Source organism: Cryptomeria japonica, chromosome 3, assembly GCF_030272615.1.
Source record: "Cryptomeria japonica chromosome 3, Sugi_1.0, whole genome shotgun sequence".
Lineage (NCBI taxonomy): Eukaryota > Viridiplantae > Streptophyta > Pinopsida > Cupressales > Cupressaceae > Cryptomeria > Cryptomeria japonica.
Genome location: NC_081407.1, coordinates 201699510 through 201722490, shown reverse-complemented (window position 1 = coordinate 201722490; position 22981 = coordinate 201699510). Strand labels below are relative to the sequence as shown.

Here is a 22981-nt window from a genome sequence, read left to right as displayed (position 1 = left end):
ACCCTTTGTACTATTGAGGCTGACTATGAAGAAGAAAATAGAGACTACATTTTACCACAAAAATATATTAGTGATGCCTCCAGCATGTTTTTGGACGCAAATTGATTTCGATATAATATATTTTTGAGCAGTAATATACATTTTTATACCATCTCATAAATCTACTAAGTAATATAAAGCTTGTTTTGATAATGCATTACACACTGTTGTCATGTATAATTATTTGCAGGACAACTTGAAGCTAATGGATGACATAGCAGCTTTAAGGCCCACAATCTTTGCCAGTGTGCCTCGTCTATATAATAGAATATATTCAGGGTAAATGTGCTTTCCTAATAATGTCATTGTAAGTATATCAATAAAGATTATGAATATTATTTTAATATCATGATGACACAAAATAATTTCATTTAAATATTCTACATCCTTTGGATTAGGATTCTGAATGCTGTGAAGATGTCTGGGGCACTCAAAGAGAAGCTATTCACTGTTGCATTCAATTCCAAGAAGCAAGCGATCATGACTGGTAATATATTTTCTCCATGTTGATTCTGAACCCCACTTCATTTTATTTGAGGTGTATATCATGAATTTAATTTTTTACTTATCATTTAAGAAGCTAGAAAACAAAATTGTGAGATTAGTTTCTATTTGATAGAAGTGGTCTATTGATGTCTTATTTTAGGGCTTGAGTGATCTACTTGTATTACATATCTAGTTGCCCTTTGGGGCAGCAATTACCTAACTCCAACAAATAAACTATAAAGGAGTTGTGGCCCGTAGTACTACAAAGAATAGATAGTGAGGGGCTTGAAAAGACCTTTAAGAAAGATAGGCTCAACTACTAATGGATATAATAATTCTAATGAATGAGGTTTGTAAGGCCCTAGGGCCCTAATACTTTAGCATTTCCAATATTGATAATATGGTAAACAAATAATAGTGAAACATAAACCACTAGTGTTCAAATCAAATTAAGCCAATTAAGGTACATATGATTAAAACATGAAATGGAACATAGGAAAGCATATAAAATCAAAAAAGCATGTAAAACATATTAAACACCAAATATACATGGATAAACCTTTTTAAGAAAAGACTCCACCACCAAAGAGACATGAAGCCTATATTAATCTTAACAAGAGTACATCAGCACAAACCACTCAACTCTTTAATCCATTGGTATTTCGGTAGCATAATAGTACACTTGCATATTAATATGAAGCATCTGCCTCATGCCTCTAATATATAGAACAATTGTAGACTAGAAACCACAAGTGGTATCCAAAACTAGAGAGAAGAACTATGGGTCAAAAACTAGACACCAATCCCTCCATTAGCATAAAGCAACACCCTGTGATGCATTGAATCAAGCATTCAAGATAGAAATTGACCATAACAAGCACCTTTCACCTCACTACTTCAAGTAGACATCATGATATCCTCCTAATACTCCATGATGGGCATCATAACACATGGGGGTCCCACCATAATGAGAAAGATGCTCCTCTTGCAAAAGTAACTCTCAAGGGTTCCATGAGGGATATACTCAAGTAATCTTAAGATGACGATTGGAACTCCCTATTCAATGACCACCTTCAATCAATATTCTGTCTCTATGGGAGACTAATAATAACAAAATAATATCCCCCAAACTCTTCATGGACATGAGAGTACTCAATTCAAAGAGGCTTAGAGAACACATACATTATACTTTGGATTGCAAGTTGAATATTGTTGTGCCTTGCACGCACACACCCTGTTTTTCTTTTGGTAAAGTGTGGACCCGTTTTTTGCTTTTGCTTTTTTTTTTGTTCCCTTGTTTCTCTTGTTCCTTCCTTTTGGTCATGGAGAAGGTGCATTGAAGTTAAGGATTGGTTAGATGTCATGTGTTCCAAACTTCTAGTTGTTTGTAGGTGATTTATAATAACCACCCTCGAATTTTGTTATTTATTTTTCTATCATATGCAAGCTCAACGTACTCATGCCAAAACAATGATACAACTGCTGTCAAAGTGCTGATATAGATAAATAGTGTTTATTCAAGTGCTGATACAAATTTCTCTAATAAAAATCAGTCCAAAGAGTTTCCGAAACATGAGATAGTCAGTTTATGAAATGCCCACAAGAATACACCTTGAAAATAAAGATGATAGTGAGTGTTGCAGGACTGATATAACATGAAAGAGCTATTGCATTTTTACTTTATAGTAGTTGCAAGTCATAATAGCTATGGAAAACCATCAAAATACCCTCCAAATGTTGCTAAAAAGCTTCGCACTCAACCAGCACTACCACACAGCCACAAAATGGCAAGGAAGTGACAGCTTATAGGTCTGATAAATATTTCATTCATACCCATCACTGAAAACAAGGGCGACCAGCATAAAAAACTCAAATTTCCTCATAACCTCGTTTGTTCAATGTTAAATGGATTGGATGTTAGAAATGGTCAAGGCATCAGTAAGAATGGTGAAAGAGCCCCAGTAAACTAGGCACTTTATCCTAGAACCTCATTCCATTCCTCTAGGAAGCCTATATGACAATAAATGAGATATGGTACGACCCCCAAATCTGATAACTCTACACAATATGACCTGTACAGCCAACAAAGATATTAGGAATGGCTCTGACAATAGGTAGAATAATCTGTGAACCATTATACCTGCTAAAGTTGTACGACCATGCCTGGAAATGAATAGTATGACAACCAATAGGGCTTTCCTAGTTGCCTAAGCACAAAATTCAAACAATCTCAGCAAAAACGGGAAATAACACTCCAATTATGCAAACTAAAACACATCAAAAACCTTAATGGCTAGAAATCCCCAAAACTAGAAACTTCAGTCTGCACACTGCTGATCCCTAAATGAAACCACACCTATCTAGTTAGGGACTATCTAACAAATCTGAAACTAGAAATCAAAAGAGGTTTTTTGCCCTTAAAAGAGGAAGAACTCATACGTTCAATCTGGCAACATTTCAATATTAAATCTTCAGCATATCCAAAATGAAACCCCTCAACCTCCTTTTACCTCCTTTTAGAGCTTTGGAGGGGAAAAAAGGCCAATTTTAAAATAGATAATAATTCATTTTTCCACTCAAAGGCATTTTTGAATTATGAATTGAATTTTCATGTGCAATTCCTCCTCCCTAGGCATCTAGTTTGAGGAGTAAACAAACACTATTAAAATATAATTTAAGAAAATATTTTAACATTAAACATAAGGCTCTATACTTCCTAGTACTACCCTACTTAGGGGGCTTAACCTTGGGGGAAACTCCATGGGTAAGTGTTCTTGAGTTGGAGTAGTATTGGGATGGGTGACCTCTCGAAAAGGCCCAATGCTACACCTCTATGAGCATCACCTAGATACAATGAGTGCTAAGTGTACCATTCATTTTCATACAATATGGGGTCTTTTGAACCACTATTCATGGAACATGAGTCAATGAGTTTGACTCAAAGGCTACATAGTTCAATCCTAATAGCAATATCATAATTTGACATGCTATGGAAAATATCTCCCACTCATAAATTGATGAGCTAAAGAGTCTCTATAATGAATGGTTCATAAGGCATAACACTTTTGAAGGTTTTACAAATGGGGTAGCAAGCTAAGTGATCTTAACCTTGGGGGAAACTCCATGGCTCAAGCATTGGAGTAGTACCGGGACGGGTGACCTTTCGGGATGGCCCAATTTTTCACCTCTATTAGCATCACCTAGATGCAATGAATGCTAAGTGTTTCATTCATCCTAATGATAAATTTAACTCCCATTTCTAAGTTCAATCCAAAACCCTAGTTGAGAAATTTAGGTTTAATAAGTTAAGTTTCAATAGGGGACATTTAAGACCACTGGACATTTTATCTCCTTTAGTCATGCATCCAAGTGGCCTATTTATATGTAATTCATCCATTCATTTGATGGTTTATTTGGTTTGTTCTATTTTGGAATAGCTTGCATTGTTTCATAGCACATTATTTGTTTTGTGCTTGCAGCTATTCTAACATACTTGATATACCTATACTTAGGCTTGTGTAATTGGATTCTCACCCAATCTTACACAAACCACTAATTAAGTTTGTCCAATTGGAAGTTGCATTTGTGACACTAGTGGTTTTACAATTAGTGGTCGTTAAGCTTGTGTCAATGGTGGTTTTGTTTGTGTTACTAGCAGATTTGATAAGTAAGCAAACAGTTTTACTCAAAATAACAAGAAGTTCTAGAAACAATCAAGAAGGTTTCTCTTCCAATTCCCAATGGTTTGGGGTTTGACAATGTATGAAAGGACACCCAAATATTTTTAACTAAGAGGCATAGCCCAAATGTGAAGGAAAGTGTGTAGAAAGAAAGAAGGTAGTCAATTCAATGGTTTAGAACTCAGGGATGTTTTTAAGATAACAAAGAGTAGGAGTTTTGTAGTTTTGAATTATTGTAACTCATATGGATACCCCAAATTGTTCGCTTTGTAATTTCCCAAGTTGAAGGATGGATATGTGGTAATCATCTAACACGCTTTCTAGGGTAAAATTTCTTTGGGTTTGTAAATATTTTTGTATTCTACTTTTACTGTTCTATGTTTCAACAAAAAACTCACATTAATCTCAGGGTAGTCTTCATTCAAGTACTGTCATTTGAAATAATAATTCGATTAGGAACATTTTTAAATCTGAATATAATTTCTAGCAAGAAGGAACTGAAGAGATTCCAGAGAAGCTGCTACTTTTAAAAGTGTCTCATTAGCAATAAGGGTTATGACTGGCTTATAGGATAAATGTGGCGATTAAGATCATCTAGATTAGTTGAGGATTTAAACATCACTTGAACATGATTGGGAGGTTCTAACCACAGTGGCTATCTTGTATGAAATAATATGCAGAACTAGAATATTCATGGCTGAATCGGATTGATTTAGGCTTGGATTGGATTTGTAAGAGATACCTTGGATATCAACAACAATTTATTATAACTGAGATAATAATGAAAATACTTGATGAAACATTTTGTTCTAATCTACAGTGTCATGGTTGAGCTAGAGAGTCAGTCAATGACTGTAATGAACTGTCAATGATGATCCATGCTGTATATCCTTGTGCTGGGCTTTGATCTTCTGGCATGTACTATACAAGTATTTCTTTTTCAGAATATGAAATTCTATTACCCAAACCTCAGATTACTGTTGAAATATCTTATTTTTCATACAAGATATAACTCTCAGAGACACAAACTATGCCAAATGTCTTAGGGACTTCTTCTATAGTAGTGATAAAAAGAAACTTGTGGGGTGGGTGCCATAGTTTCCATTTATGTCCATTGAAATTTATTGGATGATTTTTTTGTGCAATTGAGATTTTTTTAAAATTATTTGAGAATATTGTGCATTGTATGTGTCAACATTTATATCATTAAAGGTTTTAAGTCATATATAGTTGCAAGCTGCAATTATTAGTTCAATATACTTGAGTGTTACTAGCATGGGAAAATCTGACTTTGTACTCAACTTCTCAGGGAAGACCCCATCTCCAATTTGGGACAGGCTAGTTTTTAACAAAATAAGGGCAAGACTTGGAGGTCGTGTCCGCATTATGTTTTCAGGGGCATCACCTATATCTCCTGATGTTATGGATTTCCTCAAATTGTATGTATATAGAATATTTTTTCTCCACGTCATTTATAGTTAAATAAGATTTAGCGTACCTTTTTCATTTAATGGTTTTCTTTTATTAGATTTTCTTAAGCATGACTTTGTTTATGCCTTTGCAGTTGTTTTGGTGGTAGAGTCTCTGAGGGATATGGGATGACAGAGACGTCTTGCAGTATTTGCATTTCTGATGAGGGTGACAATTTGTCTGGTCATGTTGGATCTCCTAATCCTGCATGTGGTATTGTTCTTGCTTCTATCTAATCTTTGGCTTTATCATGAAAACTTCTCTCATTTTGGACTAATTATCCAAATCAGCTTTTAAAAGGCATTTTTCAACAAAGTGCACATTGATGTTCTTGGATGATTTTTTATTAATGTGATCAAGTGGATTGACATTTATCTTGCAGAAGTAAAACTAGTTGATGTCCCAGAAATGAATTATACCTCTGAAGACAAACCACATCCTCGTGGAGAAATATGTGTGAGGGGACCCATTATTTTCAAGGGCTATTATAAGGCTGATGTGCAAACGTAATTAACATCTGATCATTATTCTCAATATCACTCTTATTCTTCTTATCGTGGATGCCATTAAGAGAAGTTCTATATTTTTTCCAACTTGAAATGAGTTCTAGTTTCTTTTCTCTATTCTATCTATATTTTCCTCTCTTAAACTTGTAAAATATATAACATAGTTCTAGGTGCATCATTGATGAATTGGTCAGTGCTTATTCACACTGCAGACAAGAAATAATCGATGAGGATGGATGGCTCCACACTGGTGACATAGGATTATGGCTGCCTTGTGGGCAATTGAAGATTATTGATAGGTACCATTTTCAGCTGAATTGGCACCTTTTATTACCAGCAAAATTTTGAAATTTTTTATTCTATTTCTATATTTCAACATTCATGTAGGTACGGTTTTCCAGTAGAACCATCTTAAGACTTCTATGTGGATAATGGGACAGGAATATATTCAAACTTGTATTCTAAAATGCATTTTAATTTCCATGAATGGGAGAATTAAAATAGTCAATTTCACTTGCATGTCAACATTCAATGGTGTTCAATTGGTTACATTATAGTTTCAGCAATTTCAATTTTGGGTTTCAAAGGGATTTGATAGAGAATTTTAGAGCATTAAGTATTCAGCTTGGTTATCAATTAAATCATGGAAGAAAGAAGAACAGATTCTTTTCTTGCATCTCTCAGACAAAGTCAGGATGAATTGAAAATAACATTTCAAAACGTTTTTGGGGTAAGTTTAATTCAGTACAAGAGCTCTCCAACCATTATTCAATCTAAAGTGACTAAACTAAAAGAGAAAGACATATGTAAAAAGCTTTATAATGCAGGGAAAAAATTTGAACACTTGCCATAGTCAAAGGATGATCTACTTAGCATTTTGGAGAAAGTAGAGAAATGTTTATCGATGGTAGATCCTTTAAATGTTGTGGGGATACAATATGTGATGAAGCATCAATGACTTATTTAGTTAAACCAAAGCTCTTTTGAGACACCTTGATAAGGACGTGAAACTTATAGTTACTTCTTGCCTTAATGAAATCACAAGGATAACAACTCCTAAGCCTTATACAATCAAGACTTAATGAAAACTGCATTTCAGCTGATTGTGGAAAGCTTTTGAGGTTTGAATGATACTTGACATCCTTCATTTTCTAAGAGGTAACAATACAAGAAACTTTTGCAAAAGTCAGATCTTGCAACATCATGTTAGATATTGGTTGTGATGAAATTATTTTTGTAATGTTTCAAACATTTTGGTCTTTTATTAATGAGGCTCGTACAAAGGATGTCATAACTTCCATGCAATTTATTATGTCTTAGATTAAAAATGAGGGTGATGATGTACACCGGTCTCTTATCAATCCTATTGGCTAACATGTGGAAGGATGATCAAGAATCTTTACTATGCGGATACATTACCTAGCTACTTGATTTTATCTCCCAACAAGTAGAGGAATATGGCATCAAAAAACAATAAACCATGCCAAGGAAGTATATAACTCAATCAACCAACAATTTGGAGCCCCTTTGACCAAACCAACAAACTCCATCTTTCTAAGAAATTCTTACAAAATCTATCAATTTGTCTTGCCTAGCTAGACTTCACAAATTGATCTTCAATCAAACTCACAAAATCTTTTTGCTCAAACTGTAACTCAGAATAAGTCACACTCTATTAACTAAGCTGGATCTTTCACCGTTGTGGCTATTCTTCTCCAAGAGAGATTTCATCCTCCAAAAGGTTGTGATGAACCAAGTTCAATCTCATAGAAAGGGCTTCACAAGAGGAAATGAAAATAATCTACATAATGCCAAATGAGCTCTTTAAACCTCATGTTATACATTTTCCTCCCAAACTTTCTAAGACATACATTTTTAAATTCACTTTTAATAAAATAACTCCTTTTTGCTCCAATATACCCTGTTCCTGAAATAATAAATATATTTGATGTGCAAGGTCCCCTTTTTTAAGCATCCATGGTTTCAAACTTTTAATTCCCTTTTCAACGAGCTATTACACTAAGTTGCTTTTGAAATCATTTGATAAAATTAAGAAACCTCTGTGAAATAATTAATTTAAAGCTCAATAATTCACCTGAGTTGCAGGAACTGCAAAAGCAAAAATGCATTGAAAATAAAATCTAACTATAATGGAATGATACTGATGGTGAATAATGAAAATTAGGGGTGATTAGGTGACTTCCTATAAAAAGATGATGTCTCCAACTATCTTGGAGAACACATCATAAGCTAGAACTCACTTCAAAAAGTGTCATAAGAGTCTTCAAGACAAACTAAACTCATTGCCAACAACAAATATCCATTTTGACAAGGCTGACGCTCACTAAGAAAGTTGGAGCTAACTATGATGTTGGAGTGACCAAAAATGGGGACATTACCTTTCACAAAAGATTGCTTGTCCTCAAGCAATGCTAGCCAAACCAACAACTCAAATACATTGAATTTATCTAGAATGAAACCAAATGTGATCCTAGGGTCCCATGTCAATCTTTAAAAAATCCCACTATGCTATCCTTGCACCACTCCATTTAAAACTTTAAATCCATCATGCCAAGTCTGCACTCTCCTCTCCTACAACCCAATAATATAATAATCCTCAAAAGCCAAACCAAGATACTTGTTAGCACTATAATTTGTAACATAGAATATTCCATACCAAAGTGTATCAATGTAATCAACATCTGCAATCCCATTGTATAACTGTTATGTATACATAGGGAATGTGAGCATGGAAGTGATTGAGAGTACTCCAATGACCAAATCACCTCTACCATTCAACTCCAACCCAAAATTACTCTATTGTTTGGCTGGAAATATTGGCCAATCCATCTATGTGCAAGAAACTAATGTCATATGTTGGCTGCTTGGGATATGGATAGCAACTCCAATTCCACAATCATGTCCACAGCCCCAATCCCTAGTCATTTCCTCACAGTTGAACATTTCATGTGGATCCCATATCATGTGATTGTAATCACTTGTGTTATTAGAATCATGTAGTGCCCCATCAACCAAGTCAAAAAGTGGATTATCAAAGGATGACTCGGCAACTGTCTCAAACAATGGGTTATCAACAAATTGAATACTATCATTATCCTCATGCTCAACCCAACCTTCCTATTGATTTAAACTTTCACTTTCTAATTTCTTGGAAAAATGTACTAGATCAAAATCCTCCTCGATGCTATCTGGCTCTTCAATCACTTGCCAAATTTCCTTATTCTCTTGCTCCCTGAATTGTTCTGTAGCAACAAGCTGATTTTCTTCTTTTTGGCGTTTCTTTTGGACACTTTCTAATTCAAGTTACATGGAATTAAGATCAACGGTGAGTTCACTAACATTTACCTTTGTTTTCTTGGTTAAAGATAAAGCCTCACCTGCAAGATTAGTAGCCACATCTCTATCACTGATCATGTACAAGTATTCTGATTTCATTTCCTCCATTGTGCTCTTTATTATTTGGAAATCAGAATAGGAAACAATTTGTTCACGCTGATCTCTTTGTGCCTTTTGAATTAAATTTCAAAAAGTCTTTCCATGCTATCCAATATAGATAAAATTTGCACTTCCTTTCATCTATCAACATTAATTGTTTCTTCCAACTATCCTCATGAATGTCAAGATCATGCAAAGCTAATGAACTATTGTTATAATATATTTTAAAATCAGAATTAACTCCATACCTTTCAATAATGTCACCATGGCTGCGACAAGTATCTTTTGCCTCTCCTTCAAAGTTTTTCCTATCTTCATAGTTTTTTGGGGTTGTCTCTTCTTTTTTTATGATTGATAGTTGATTCTTTAAAATATGTAACTCATTAGGCCTTTGATCAAAATCAGCTCCATACAATAAATTTTTTGATTTGTCTTCAAGATCATGCCTCTCAAAATGAGCTACCTCCATGACATCCCTTTTGCATAATTTATGCTCTAAGGTTGGGACAGCATTTTGTTCAAAAGGAAATTCATCCCAAACTAGTCCTTCATCATATTTTGGTGCCAAAATAACTTTGATTAAAAAATGCTCATTGTGTTCCTTATGAGTGTGGCTTCCTCCGTAAATAAATCACTCTCCAAATCCAAAAGGCTGAAGCTATCAGGAACCCTCCTTTCATAGGTTCTATTTGGAAATCAAAACAATACTCATCTAAACTATCATCACCAAAGTGAGATAAAAAAATCATCATTATAAGCTGATTTCGAGATTTATGCCCTTTTTTTTTTTTTTCAAAAAACGCATTAGTGATCTCAACAAATTCATTCATTCCACTATTGTCATCAATGAAGCTAAGCCTTAGAAACTTCATTGGGTTGATCTAAATTGGAAAGAAAATTTAGTATTTTGAATTTTCCACTATGTTACCCCGAGTTTCCAAGACGGGGACGGTAGGGGATGGCGGGATGCGTTTTTGGGACAAAATTTTTTTTTGCCGAATTTGGGGATGGTGGGGGATGGCAAAGGGGAGGGTTATATAAAATATAGGGGAAATTTAAAATATATAGGAAAATTCTAAATGTTCATATGAAAACATGGATAAAGCATGCATATATACATTATATTCATATGAAAACATGGATATAGTGTTGGTTGAAAATTTTGTACACTTGGGGAAATATACAAAATTGTGGTTTCAACCATAGTGTGTGAGTAAAACTCTCCTAATTAAGGGAAGGCTCCCCCTAACTAAATCTAATACTAAAACTAAAGTTGGATGAAACAATAGCCTTTCTTCTCTTTTCAAGAAAGCTAATATCCTTTTCTCTTCATAGAAAAGCGATAGCAATTTATGGTAAAACAGTGAAAACAACTTTAAAATAAATGAGAGAAAGGAAATGAAGTTTCCTGAAAGTTCAAAGACTTCCGTCACTTCCTTTGGGACGGGACAACAATATCAAGCTCAAAGTCTTGAATATATGAGGTCCTATCTACCCTTCTCTATACTAATGATATTTCAGAACAAATTATATCAGCACAAAGACTGAAATACCTTATTCTTTTTACGCAATACAGTAAGAACTAGTGTGAGCTCAAAGACTCACCACTACTTCTTTTCACAAAAAACTATTTCTAAACTCTCTTGAAAACAAGTGTAAGCACAAAGTCTTACAGATCTTATCAAAAGAATGTTTACTCTAATAGATATTAACCTCCAATACTTGCAGCACAAAGACTGCAAATCAAATTCGATTAAGCTCTCAAAGAAACACTTGCAAGAAAGATAATATGGAACACAAACTCAAGAATGTAGCACAAAAACTCAAAGCTTGAGCAATTTTCTTCTATTTCTTTCAATTCTTAAATTCACACATAAAAGCTCAAAGACTTCTTTGCTGCAAATTTGGCAGAGTTTTTGCTTGCTTCCAAAAGATATCCATTACAATAGACCCCCTCAAGTATTTATAGGAGAGGAGCCTTGAGAAAAAGGTGGGAGGATCCTAACTAACTTGAGAAATTATCTCAACCACCAAGACTTATTCAACAACTAACTATGACTTATTCCAACTACAGTCCTAATTGAACTCAACTTGTAGTTGCTTTACATGTAATCGCAAAAGTGCAAGTGATGAGTTAACTTGCAATTACAAAGTTATTTTTTTACATGTACCTTGTCAAAAAAAAATTACAAATGCATAACTAAAACTATTCCATGTGTCTAAAGACACGACTCTAACTGCATCATTCTTTGTCTGTGATGATCTTCATGTCGCTTCAGGCTGCTAGAACTTGAAGTATTTTGGATCAGTGAAGGCATCTTAAACCGGAACGAGAAATTGCATCGTTAATGATGTTTGTGTCCTTGGCAAACAAACTTCAACCTTATCTTCTTGCTTGGGGTAGTACTGGCTTTTCAGGAGGGAAAGGGCCGCCTTCCTCTTTTCATGTCATGACCATCTCTGTGTTGAAATTATTCTATGCTTTCAACCATGAATTGTTGTTGTATCTCTTCTTTGTATCATCCTCCAATCTTGAAATCTGCTTGCAAAATAAGGCCCATGCCTTAATCCATTGATTTGGTAGGTCGTGTGTGCAAACCGAACTGACAAGGGAAGGGATAAATTGATGCAAAAATGGGCTCACAAGTGAATTTCGGGTTCTGGAAGCTGCATTACATGTGTGGGAAAAACAAGAGCATTAACTTGCAATTGTGGAGAACAAACATGCAACTTCATATGTGTAATGGGTAAACACAAGTTTGCACTTGTAATTGGACCTTTAAAACTCATTTTCAAGTTTTTTTTGAGTGCATTTTGGACCAATTTTGGGTTCTGGATGGCTGACTGCAAGTGAAGACTTTAAATGGGAAAAATGAATGAAGGTGTGAAATGAGTGGATGAAATGGTGGGAATGGTATGTACGGATGATGGCAATGAATATGAGTGAAAATGAAAAGATTTTGGGAAGCTCATCTTTATGAAAATGGGAAGAACTTTCAACTTGTAATCAAATTTTAAAAACCTGATTTTGAAAGGATGAGCATTTTTCCAACTTTGAAACTTGGAATTTCAACAAAAGATGGTTAACATTTTTCAACGAAAGGGGTAGATAAACTATTTTCATCTCACTTGCAATTGGGTTTTTAAATCCCGGATGCAAGTAAAGAGGGAAAATGGGGAAGGACAATGGAATTCACAAATTGCTTTGCAAACTTGGAACAAAGGGGAAAATCTCTCACAAAACCGATTTTAGGCAAGAACTAACAAAACTAACATATATACAAATTGACCAAGGAAACCAAAACAAACTAAAAGAAGAAAAGAAAACAAGAAGAAGGAAAGAAAGCATACCTTGATTAACAAAACTATTAGAATAATATCTTTTTCTTTGTGTTATTAATGGTCATTTAAGTTGTTTCTAATTTCGCTTCTAGTTAACGATTGTTTTTTTTAGAAACATCGTCTTTGTAACTCTATTTAAAGGAGTATTGTCTCCTTGATTAATTGAACAACATCGATTCTTTGAAATCCATATGCTTTTGCATCTGTATTATGGTATCAGAGCCTTGGTTATTTTCGAAATAATTTTTCAATTTAAAATTCGTTTAATAGTTTAACACTTGGAAGCAGCGCATGTGCATTGAACCTCGTACCTTAGGTTTTGTGCACTTGGCATCTTCTCAGTACCTCGTTTTTCGTGCCTTGAAAAGTGTGAAGATGGCTTATGGGAATCGATGTTTGTTTCGGTTTTTAATATTTTTTTACCTGAAAAAAAATTCTGGTGGGTTTTAATATTTTTTTTCCTTAAAAAAGTCTTTGGGTTTTTAAATATTTTGTGTCCCTGTAAAAAAAAAATCATGGGAGGGTTTATGATTTTTTCCTCAAAAACTGTACTTTGCTGCAGTCTGTTTTTTGTCGCACCTGGAGTTGTTGTGCGAACATCTGCACTAGTCTCTTATTTGCAGTCTATTTTCGGGCATCTTGTTCATCTGCAATAGTTTGGAGGCTTTGCCGATTTTTTCTTCAAAATTGTGACAGTTGTTCTTGGTGTGTCTCTAGTTACAGAGAGGAACAATTCTCAACATCAGGTTTGACGGTTGGTGTTGTTTTGGGTATCTCCAGAAGTTCTGCAATTTCTGGGAGGGTTGGTGGCAGACTCATCTCAAGTGGCAGAGTTAGTGGCAGGCTCTTGTCTTCTGTTGCAGCGTGTTTTGAGAAGAAGGGGGCAACCTTCTCTGTTATTTCTCTTGGTAGTTAGAACGATGACCATTAAGGGAGGGTATTAGAATAATATCTTTTTCTTTGTGTTATTAATGGTCATTTAAGTTGTTTCTAATTTCGCTTCTAGTTAACGATTGTTTTTTTTAGAAACATCGTCTTTGTAACTCTATTTAAAGGAGTTTGTCTCCTTGATTAATTGAACAACATCGATTCTTTGAAATCCATATGCTTTTGCATTTGTATTAAAAACGACCTCCCTAGAACAAGAAGCAATCCTTGAAAGAAGAGAAATAATCTCTTAAAAAGACAATTTAACTCCAAACCCTAGCCACGTTTTTGAAATAAAAATGCCATATGTAGCAAAATGCCTATCAAATGCATGAAGAATTGGTCAAATAATGCATTCAATCTCCACGCCTAGGTTCTAGAAGACAAAACGACTTAGGAGAATCAAGATTCGTGGCACTTCAAGAAGAAAATCGTGGCATTTCATGAAACACGTGTTTGCTGTTAGAAAGCTTTTGAACCAGCAAAATGTCTTCCAAATGGCATGAAAAGAGTTTGAAGATGCATAAAAATAGGTATGAAACCAAAACGCCTTCCTCCTAAGATTTCTCCACAAAAACTGTTTGAAATCTTCAACAAAATCAACTTCTATAGCTGGTTGGGTTCTTGAGGAAGAACAACAAGTTTAAAATTGCAAAAGCATACCTTGATTAACAGAACGACCTCCCTAGAACAAGAAGCAATCCTTGAAAGAAGAGAAATAATCTCTTAAAAAGACAACATACTAAACTCCAAACCCTAGCCACGTTTTTGAAAAAAAATGCCATATGTAGCAAAATGCCTATCAAATGCATGAAGAATCGGTCAAATAATGCATTCAATCTCCACGCCTAGGTTCTAGAAGCCAAAACGACTTAGGAGAATCAAGATTCGCAGCACTTCAAGAAGAAAATCGTGGCATTTCATGAAACACGTGTTTGCTGTTAGAAAGCTTTTGAACCAGCAAAATGTCTTCCAAATGGCATGAAAAGAGTTTGACGATGCATAAAAATAGGTATGAAACCAAAACGCCTTCCTCCTAAGATTTCTCCACAAAAACCGTTTGAAATCTTCAACAAAATCAACTTCTATAGCTGGTTGGGTTCTTGAGGAAGAACAAGTTTAAAATTGCAAAGAACACATGAAATCGGGTTTCTAAAACCCATTTGCAAGTTTAAAAATGTTTACTTTTCATGCATTAAGGCAAAATCGGGTTTGTGAGAGCAAACTACAAGTTTAAAATACATGTAAAAGGGAAATAAAACTCCCTCTACAAGTTTTAAACAACTCAACAAAAGACTAGTAAAGGGAAAATAAAATTCCTTTTACAAGTCACAAAAATAACTTGTAATAGGGAAATAAAATCCCTATTACAACATAAAGTAACTTTATAAAACTTGTAATGGAGGAGAAAAACCCCTACCATAACTTAAAATCACTTAAGTGGAATTTTTTAAATAAATTACAAGTTTATTTTAACTTTATAATTTAAAGTTCACTTGTAATATGTCTAAAAAGTTCCTACAATGACTTAAAAAGCCAAAAAGCAACAAGGGGGAAATAAAAAGTAAGTTACAAGTTCTATTTTTCATAAAGTGCACTTGTAATTAACTTAAAATTTCCCTACAAACACTAAAACAAAGGAAAACATAAAACTTGCAACTTAAGGAAAATTTCCCACCTATAGTAAGGGAGAAAAAACCCGAAATTGAAAGAAAAACATAGAAAACGAATCTAGAATGCGATGAAATTTAAAACGTGTTTTGAGGGTGGACTGAGGATTAGTCCAGTCCAGGGGTAAGGCTAAATTCTGCTTCAGAAAGCGTGCCATAGAGTAAAATTTTCATTTTTTAACAATTTTTTTAATGTAATGGTCCATTTTTTGAAAATAAAAATGAGGACAACATATAGCATGTGTATGATACTATGAAAAGTTGAAAACATTTTAGAATGTAAATTCTGAACATACAACATTGTTAATACTCAATAGACAATATGCAATTATGCATTCATAAATCAGCATATCAATTCATTCACATTGTCAATATGCATAAGGCTACACTGCTGCCATATAGTTTCATTGTCAATTACGATATGAAAATCAAAATAGTACTAAGTAAAACTAAATACAAAAAAGAAAAGTATAATGCTGCCCCTAAACTGCATGTCCTAACATTCCATCAAAATTAGGGTCCTCCAAGTCTCTCCCACTGTCATGGTCTACGTCCACCTCATCCAATGGAATCCCAACCAATCCCTGTGGTGTCTCCTCCTCATCAACTTGGGCCACATCTTCGGGATCAACATCCCATCGCACAGCTGGAGTCTGACGATCTTGAAGTCGAAGAGCACTATGCACAACCACTAGCTTCTCCGCTCGTTTAGAGGTAAGTCTATTCCTCTTATTAGAGTGGATAAAGCCATATGTGGACCAATTCCTCTCTGTAGCAGAAGAACTAGCAACCGGTGAAAGTAGGCGAGTGGCAAGCAATTTCAATTGTGGTGTATTCCTCCCATGCCATGTCCACCATCCAATAGGGTCTTTTTGGGCTAATATGGCTATGTCCAACCTCGCCTGTGGTTTACTCAATGTAGGACCACAAAGATTTGTGAAGTCAAGGAATTGTGCATGAAGTATGGAAGCCTGCTCCTCTGTATATATCTTATCAATTGCTCATGTGAACCCATCTAAAACCTCATCATCATCACATGGAAGCACCCTTCCATCCCTTGGTGCATACCATTTGGGATTCAATGCATAGGCTGCCAAATGAAGCGGGGTGTTCATTATGTTTCACTTTCGTGTCATAATGGGCCTAATATGTTGCTCATAGAACTCCAAAGTAGGATCCTTATCCAAAATTGTTTGCTTAATCTTCCCAAGCATACTGTCAAATGTCTCATATATCTCTCCAAGACTAGGAGAGTCTGTATCAGCATATTTGATGACATCTACAATAGGAGAGATGATAGAGCAAAGATATCTGCAAGTGCAAAGTTCAAAATATTAAAACCAGAATATGAAAATCAGCAATCTAATTTTTATTTTTTAAAACAATCAGCAATTTAATAATAAAATCAGCGAATGTCTTACCTCACAGTGGACCACCAATTGTCATCAAGGATCTTTTGTTTGGTAGATTTTCCTTCAGTAGAGTTTGATTCCTGCCATCTAGTCCACTCAGGATTCACCTCCATCAACTGTAGAGGATCATGCACCTCAAGCATCCTCTCCAACAAGATGAAGTAATTAGCATACCTACATTGATTAAAATTAAAATAATAAAAAAATAAGTGGCATGTCTATATTTTATTCAATGAGAATTAAAATAAAAAATTGGAAGTTTGATACAATATTAAGAGGTATTAGCACACCTTGTTTCAATGGGTTTGAGGAACTCCTCCTTTGAAAATGATCTAAAGAGAGCAAGTGAGGTGTGGTGGTTGCAAATGAACATTTGAATGTCTCTAGCTTCTGCCACCACATGCTTCACCCAATCTATTTTTCCTATCTTTCAATGCTTGAACACAACATGGGGTCCAAAACATGTGCTTGTAAGCACCCTCCACCATCAAACCTGTTGATTTGCACACACGTGCTAAATCAGTGATCACCTATACAACATTAGCTGCCCCAACCTCCTCTATGGCATCTTTCAAAATGCTAAACTAGAACTCTGCATCCTTACGCTTCCCTAAACAATCCACAGCTTTTAGAAAATAAGAACCAGCAGGGCATGTGACAATGATATTGATGAGTGGACGATGTCTAACATCAGTCCACCCATCCATCACAATAGAGAAACCGGTCCTCATCCAAGTTCGTTTCATATCCTCCATTAACACATTAATCTTGGAATACTCTTTGTCTAAGATAGTAGTCCGTAGCTTATGATCTCCAATGGGTGTGGCTGTGGGACCGAAATTGGCTATATCCATGAACATTTCTTTGAAGTAAGAGGAGCATGCCACATGAAATGGGATGGCATTAGCAAAAAAGAATCTACCTATAGATGACTCTAAAGCTTCGTGTCCTTTTACATTAAACAAAGATTTTACTGACCCTCCCTTCCCACTACCCATCTTCCTCTTTCATCTTGTCCCAATTTGACTACTACCAATAGTGGATGTCGTAGGCCCAGATGTTTGTGAAGATGCAAAAGAAGGTGTTAGTATTTCACCACCTTGTTTCCCCATTTCTACCTCCATATGCAATCTATGACACTCTATCCTCTCCTCATCTTTTAACTTTGGACAAGTTGTGACCCCATAGCATGGAAGACCCAAAAAGTGAGATTTTACCCTTGTGTAGCTGCCCCTAAAATCTTTAAAACAAACATGGCAATCCCACACCCTACTCTCTCCAGAAGATTGTTTCCCTTCACCCCTAGGCCTAGGTGTAACATATTGGAGAAGAGGTTTTTTTTTATTAAAAGGGCCCTTTGCATATGTTTCCATAATTTTTGAAGGGCATTTAAATATGCTAGGTTGCTGCCCACTACTTCTAGTTCTCTCAGCACTTTCATTTGTATTTCCACCAACCACTTCCACTTCATTGTCACCACTACTGTCACCCCCACTGATGCTCATTGTTTTGTATTTTGATTCTTTGAATGAACTGATAAAATACCAAAAAAATAAAAAAAAATCAGACATTTCTCTCATAATATATGAGATGTTGCTGCTCATTGTTTTGTATTTTGATTCTTTAAATGAACTGATAAAATACCAAAAAAATAAAAAAAAATCAGACATTTCTCTCATAATATATCAGATGCTAATTGCTAAAAGATTCATTGAGTATAAAAATTAACAATATATGCCCTAAAGACTAGAAATTTAAAAACTAGATTCTCAGAAATTGGCAATTACTGATTACATAATGAATCATGATAAAATTAAAAATCTGAGAATCTAGTTTTTAAAATTTTAATTTGTTAATAATTAATAAATAATTAAAATTTTAAGTCTTTATCCACTATGAGAATGACAATGGAGAATGGACACAAAATCCTTAAAAAAATCACATACCTTTCAATGTTGCAACAGCCTGAAGACCAAACAAATTTGAAATTTTTTTAACCCTAGGTGATGCAAAGTGAAAAAAAAGTATTTCAAATCTGACCTGTAGCTACCAGTCAATCTCTCCCTCCCTAAACCGGTTGTCAAAACCCTACAAATGCCCCAAAACCTCTGTCGTATTTTGGTTTCTTCTTCTCCCATCGGTGCTGCGAAAACACGAGTTTGACCGTTTTTATTTTTTGTTGTTTAGTCTTTAACGATATCGTTATATGATACGATATATATCATATACGATAAAATCATATATGATATATATCATATACGATATATATCATATATGATTATATCGTATATGATATAATCATATAAATAATACTATTAATAAGTTTTAATTTTAACTTATAAGACGCAAGTTAAACTTACGTCTTCGTTTTAATTTTTAAGTTTTTAATTTTATTTTTTAAAACTTGTGCATTAAATTATTAATATTTTATTATTTTCAATTTTGATTTCCTATGTATAACTATTAATTTTACAATTTATAAATTATTATTTATTAATTTTAAATTTTTCAATGTTTAACAATTTGTCAATTTAATATTTTCTATTTATAATATGAATTAATTTTAAACGTTTGATATAAAATTATGAATTAAATTAATAAATTTTAATAAATGTAAAATTTAATTAATGTTATCTAAGATCTTGTAATGTTCCGGTCCTGTACGGTGTAGATCAACCGTATGGTGGAAGGGGACACTCGTGTGGTGACTAGGTGGACGTACGGTGGGAGAGGAAGACCGTACGATAGGGGATGGAGAGCATGGCGTACGGTGTAAATGTCCTATGGTGGAGTGAGGGGAGGCGTATGGTATGATAGCCGTACAGTGATGTCAAGCGGCCGTACGGTGGAGCGCAAAGGGTTGTACGGTGGTGAGGAGGGTGTACGGTGTGGCCACCGGAGGCCGTACGATGGTGAGGGAGGTGTATGGTGGGGCCAAAGAAGGCTGTACGGTGGTGAGAAGGGGAGGGGTGGTAGTACGGTGTGTGGTTGTGAAGATGCAGAGATACGGTGAGCTTCAGCGGTTGTGTGGTGACCTTCCGCAGTAATGGATTTTGAATATTAGGAGTCCTCCTTATGCATGTAAACCAGATTAACAGAGATGCAGAGAAAGTAAACAATGATAAAATTCAAGATTTGCCAGATCCGGAACGAGTACAATGACAGAATAGGGTGAGAGGTGAACCTCACCGAAACTGTAAATACCAAATAGGGAGGGTCTTTCACCTCTGAAATGGCGGATAACAAAACTCCAATAGGAATTCACACAATAGATAAAAGATACCAAAAATTCGCATACCTACAACAATGACTAACACGGCCATACATATGGGCTCCGGGAAACTTCCTGAAGGGTTACAAACGGGCCAACACGACTAACCAAAACTTGTCTAATCTAATTAAATAAAAGGGCCCGAAAGATTTGTTATTAAATTTGGGGCCTTACAACAAAATAACTAGATTTATTATTTAATTATATCGGGGACATCATAGTCCTCCCGGGCCAAAAATTGCTTGCCCTCAAGCAATTGCAGACTTGGATATTCAAGAATTTGCTCGCCTTCCCAGGTGGCATCCTCGATGGTTAGATTCTTCCAGCATATAAGGAACTCTTTGACTATGCGTGTTCTCAACCTCTTTTCTCTGACATCGACGATCTCTGCCGGCTCCAGAATTAGTTTCCCTTCTTCGTCGATGGGTGGCAGATCCCTGGACACTGGCACTGCCCGACGGCCTTCTTCAAACATGATACGTGAAAAACATTGTGAATCCAACTCCCCTCTGGAAGCTCCAATTCGTAGGCAACTTCACCCACTCTCCGAACCACCCTATAGGGTCCATAGAAACGCGGCTTCAACTTCTCCTTACCACTTGTCTTCAAGGAGGATTGTCTGTATGGTTGAAGTCGGAGGTAAACCAGATCACCAACCTCAAAATTCCACTCAATCCGGTGTCGGTCCGCATACATCTTTTGCTGGTTCTAAGCTCTCTGTAGGTTGTCTTTGAGAGATGTCAGGATGTCTAAACTCTCTTGAAGCCAATCTTTGGCCATCGGTGCACGTCTGTCTCCCAATGTCAGGTCAACAAATGAAGACGGTTCATAATCGTACAGTGCTTTGAAAGGTGGCATGCCTATCGACATGTGATAAGTAATGTTGTAACAGTGTTCACCCAAATGTAACCAGCAAACCCAAGCCTTATGTTGTGCTGAGACGTAGTTCCTAAGATAACCCTCCAGCCATTTGTTCACAATCTCGGTCTGTCCGTCTATCTGCGGATGGTACTCGTGCTGGGCGACAACTCGGTTCTGGCCAACCGAAATAACTCCATCCAGAAGGTACTCAAAAAACGGCTATCCCTGTCACTGACTATGTTTCGTGGTAAACCATGTAGGCGGAACACCTCACGGAAGAACAACTCGGCTACTTGGACTGCTCGATATCCTGTGGGGATGGCAAAAAAATGTGCATACTTGGTCAATCGGTCAACTATAACAAAAATGCAATCCTTTCCTTGCACTCTGGGGAGTCCCGTAATGAAATTCATCGAGATGCTATCCCATTTCTGGTCGAGAATTGGCAATGGTTGCAGCAGTCCAGCGGGTAGGTTATGCTCAGATTTGTTCTGCTGACAGGTGGAGCATTCCCGTACATACTGCAGGACGTCGTCCTTAAGCCCCTTCCAGGAAAACCTTTCACGGATCTGTCTGTAGGTTTTCAAGTATCCCGGGTGTCCAGCCAAGGGAGAGTTGTGCAATTCCTTCAGAACCTTTTCCTTCATCTTGGATTCGGGTACCAGATAAATTTTGTCCTTGTAATAAATGATGTCGTCAACCACCTTGTATCGGTCATCCTACACTTGACCATCCATCAACTCGCAAGCCAAAGTGTTCTTAGAGTATTCAACTGACAAGTATTCCTTCCAGTCCGCCGAAATCTGAGATAAAGAACATATGGCAGGCCTTCTTGACAGGGCATCAGCGACCACGTTATTCTTTCCCTTCACATATTCAATGTCGAAATCAAATGCCTGGAGTTTGCTAACCCATTTCTGTTGTCGTTCATTCAGATCCCTCTGCTCCAAGAAGTATCGCAAGCTATTGTGGTCCGTTCGCACAACAAACTTTGCTCCGACGAGGTATTGCTGAAACTTCATCAGTGTGTGTATGATGGTGAGCATCTCCTTGTCGTAGATGGAATATAACCGCTCAACTCCCGAGAGCTTTCGGCTCTCAAACGCAATGGGGTGATAGTCTTGCATCAACACCACTCCAATGCCTTCACCCGAGGCATCGCACTCGAGGATGAAAGGGCGAGTGAAGTCTGGTAGTGCCAGAACCGGACACGTACTCATAACTTCTTTTAATTTGTCGAAGGTCTGTTGCGCCTGCGCATTCCAATGGAAGGATCCTTTCTTTGTCAGATCTGTCAGTGGTCCCCCAAGCTGTGAAAATCCTTTCACAAACCTTCTATAATAACTACACAAACCAAAAAATCTGCGCAGCTCCGAGAGAGTCTTGGGTGGAGGCCAATCCAAAATGGCTTGAATCTTCTCCTAGTGAACTTGTACCCCTTGAGCGCTGATGACGTGACCCAAGTACAGGACCTTGGTCATTCAAAATTCACATTTGGACCTTTTGGCATACAGTGATTGTGATTCCATAATCCCCAATACTTCATCCAAATGCCCCATATGTTTCTTCCAGGTCTTGTTGTAGATGAGTATGTCATCGAAGAATACCAATAGGAACTTACGCAGTTGCTTATTGAAGATGTGGTTCATGCAGGACTGAAAAGTGGCCAGAGCATTGGTTAATCCAAATGGCATGACCAAGAACTCATAGTGTCCGTAATGGCAACGAAAAGCCGTATTTTCCACATCTTTCTCCCTCATTCGGATCTGATGGTAGCCGGAACGGAGATCAATCTTGGAGAAATAGATTGCGCCATGTAGTTCGTCCAATAGCTCATTGATCCTAGGAATGGGGTACCTAT

At 36.2% G+C, this 22981-nt stretch overlaps 1 protein-coding gene across 1 annotated transcript in view; it reads left to right on the top strand.

Moving 5' to 3' along the window:
* LOC131034246 (long chain acyl-CoA synthetase 6, peroxisomal) overlaps window positions 1-22981 on the top strand; it is a 108653-nt gene that overhangs the window by 39169 nt on the left and 46503 nt on the right. The window contains exons 13-18 of the mRNA XM_057965667.2: window positions 230-318; window positions 438-526; window positions 5515-5644; window positions 5770-5888; window positions 6058-6181; window positions 6394-6480. Of these exons, the coding sequence (XP_057821650.1) occupies window positions 230-318; window positions 438-526; window positions 5515-5644; window positions 5770-5888; window positions 6058-6181; window positions 6394-6480 (638 nt within the window). The remainder of the gene's footprint in view (window positions 1-229; window positions 319-437; window positions 527-5514; window positions 5645-5769; window positions 5889-6057; window positions 6182-6393; window positions 6481-22981) is intronic.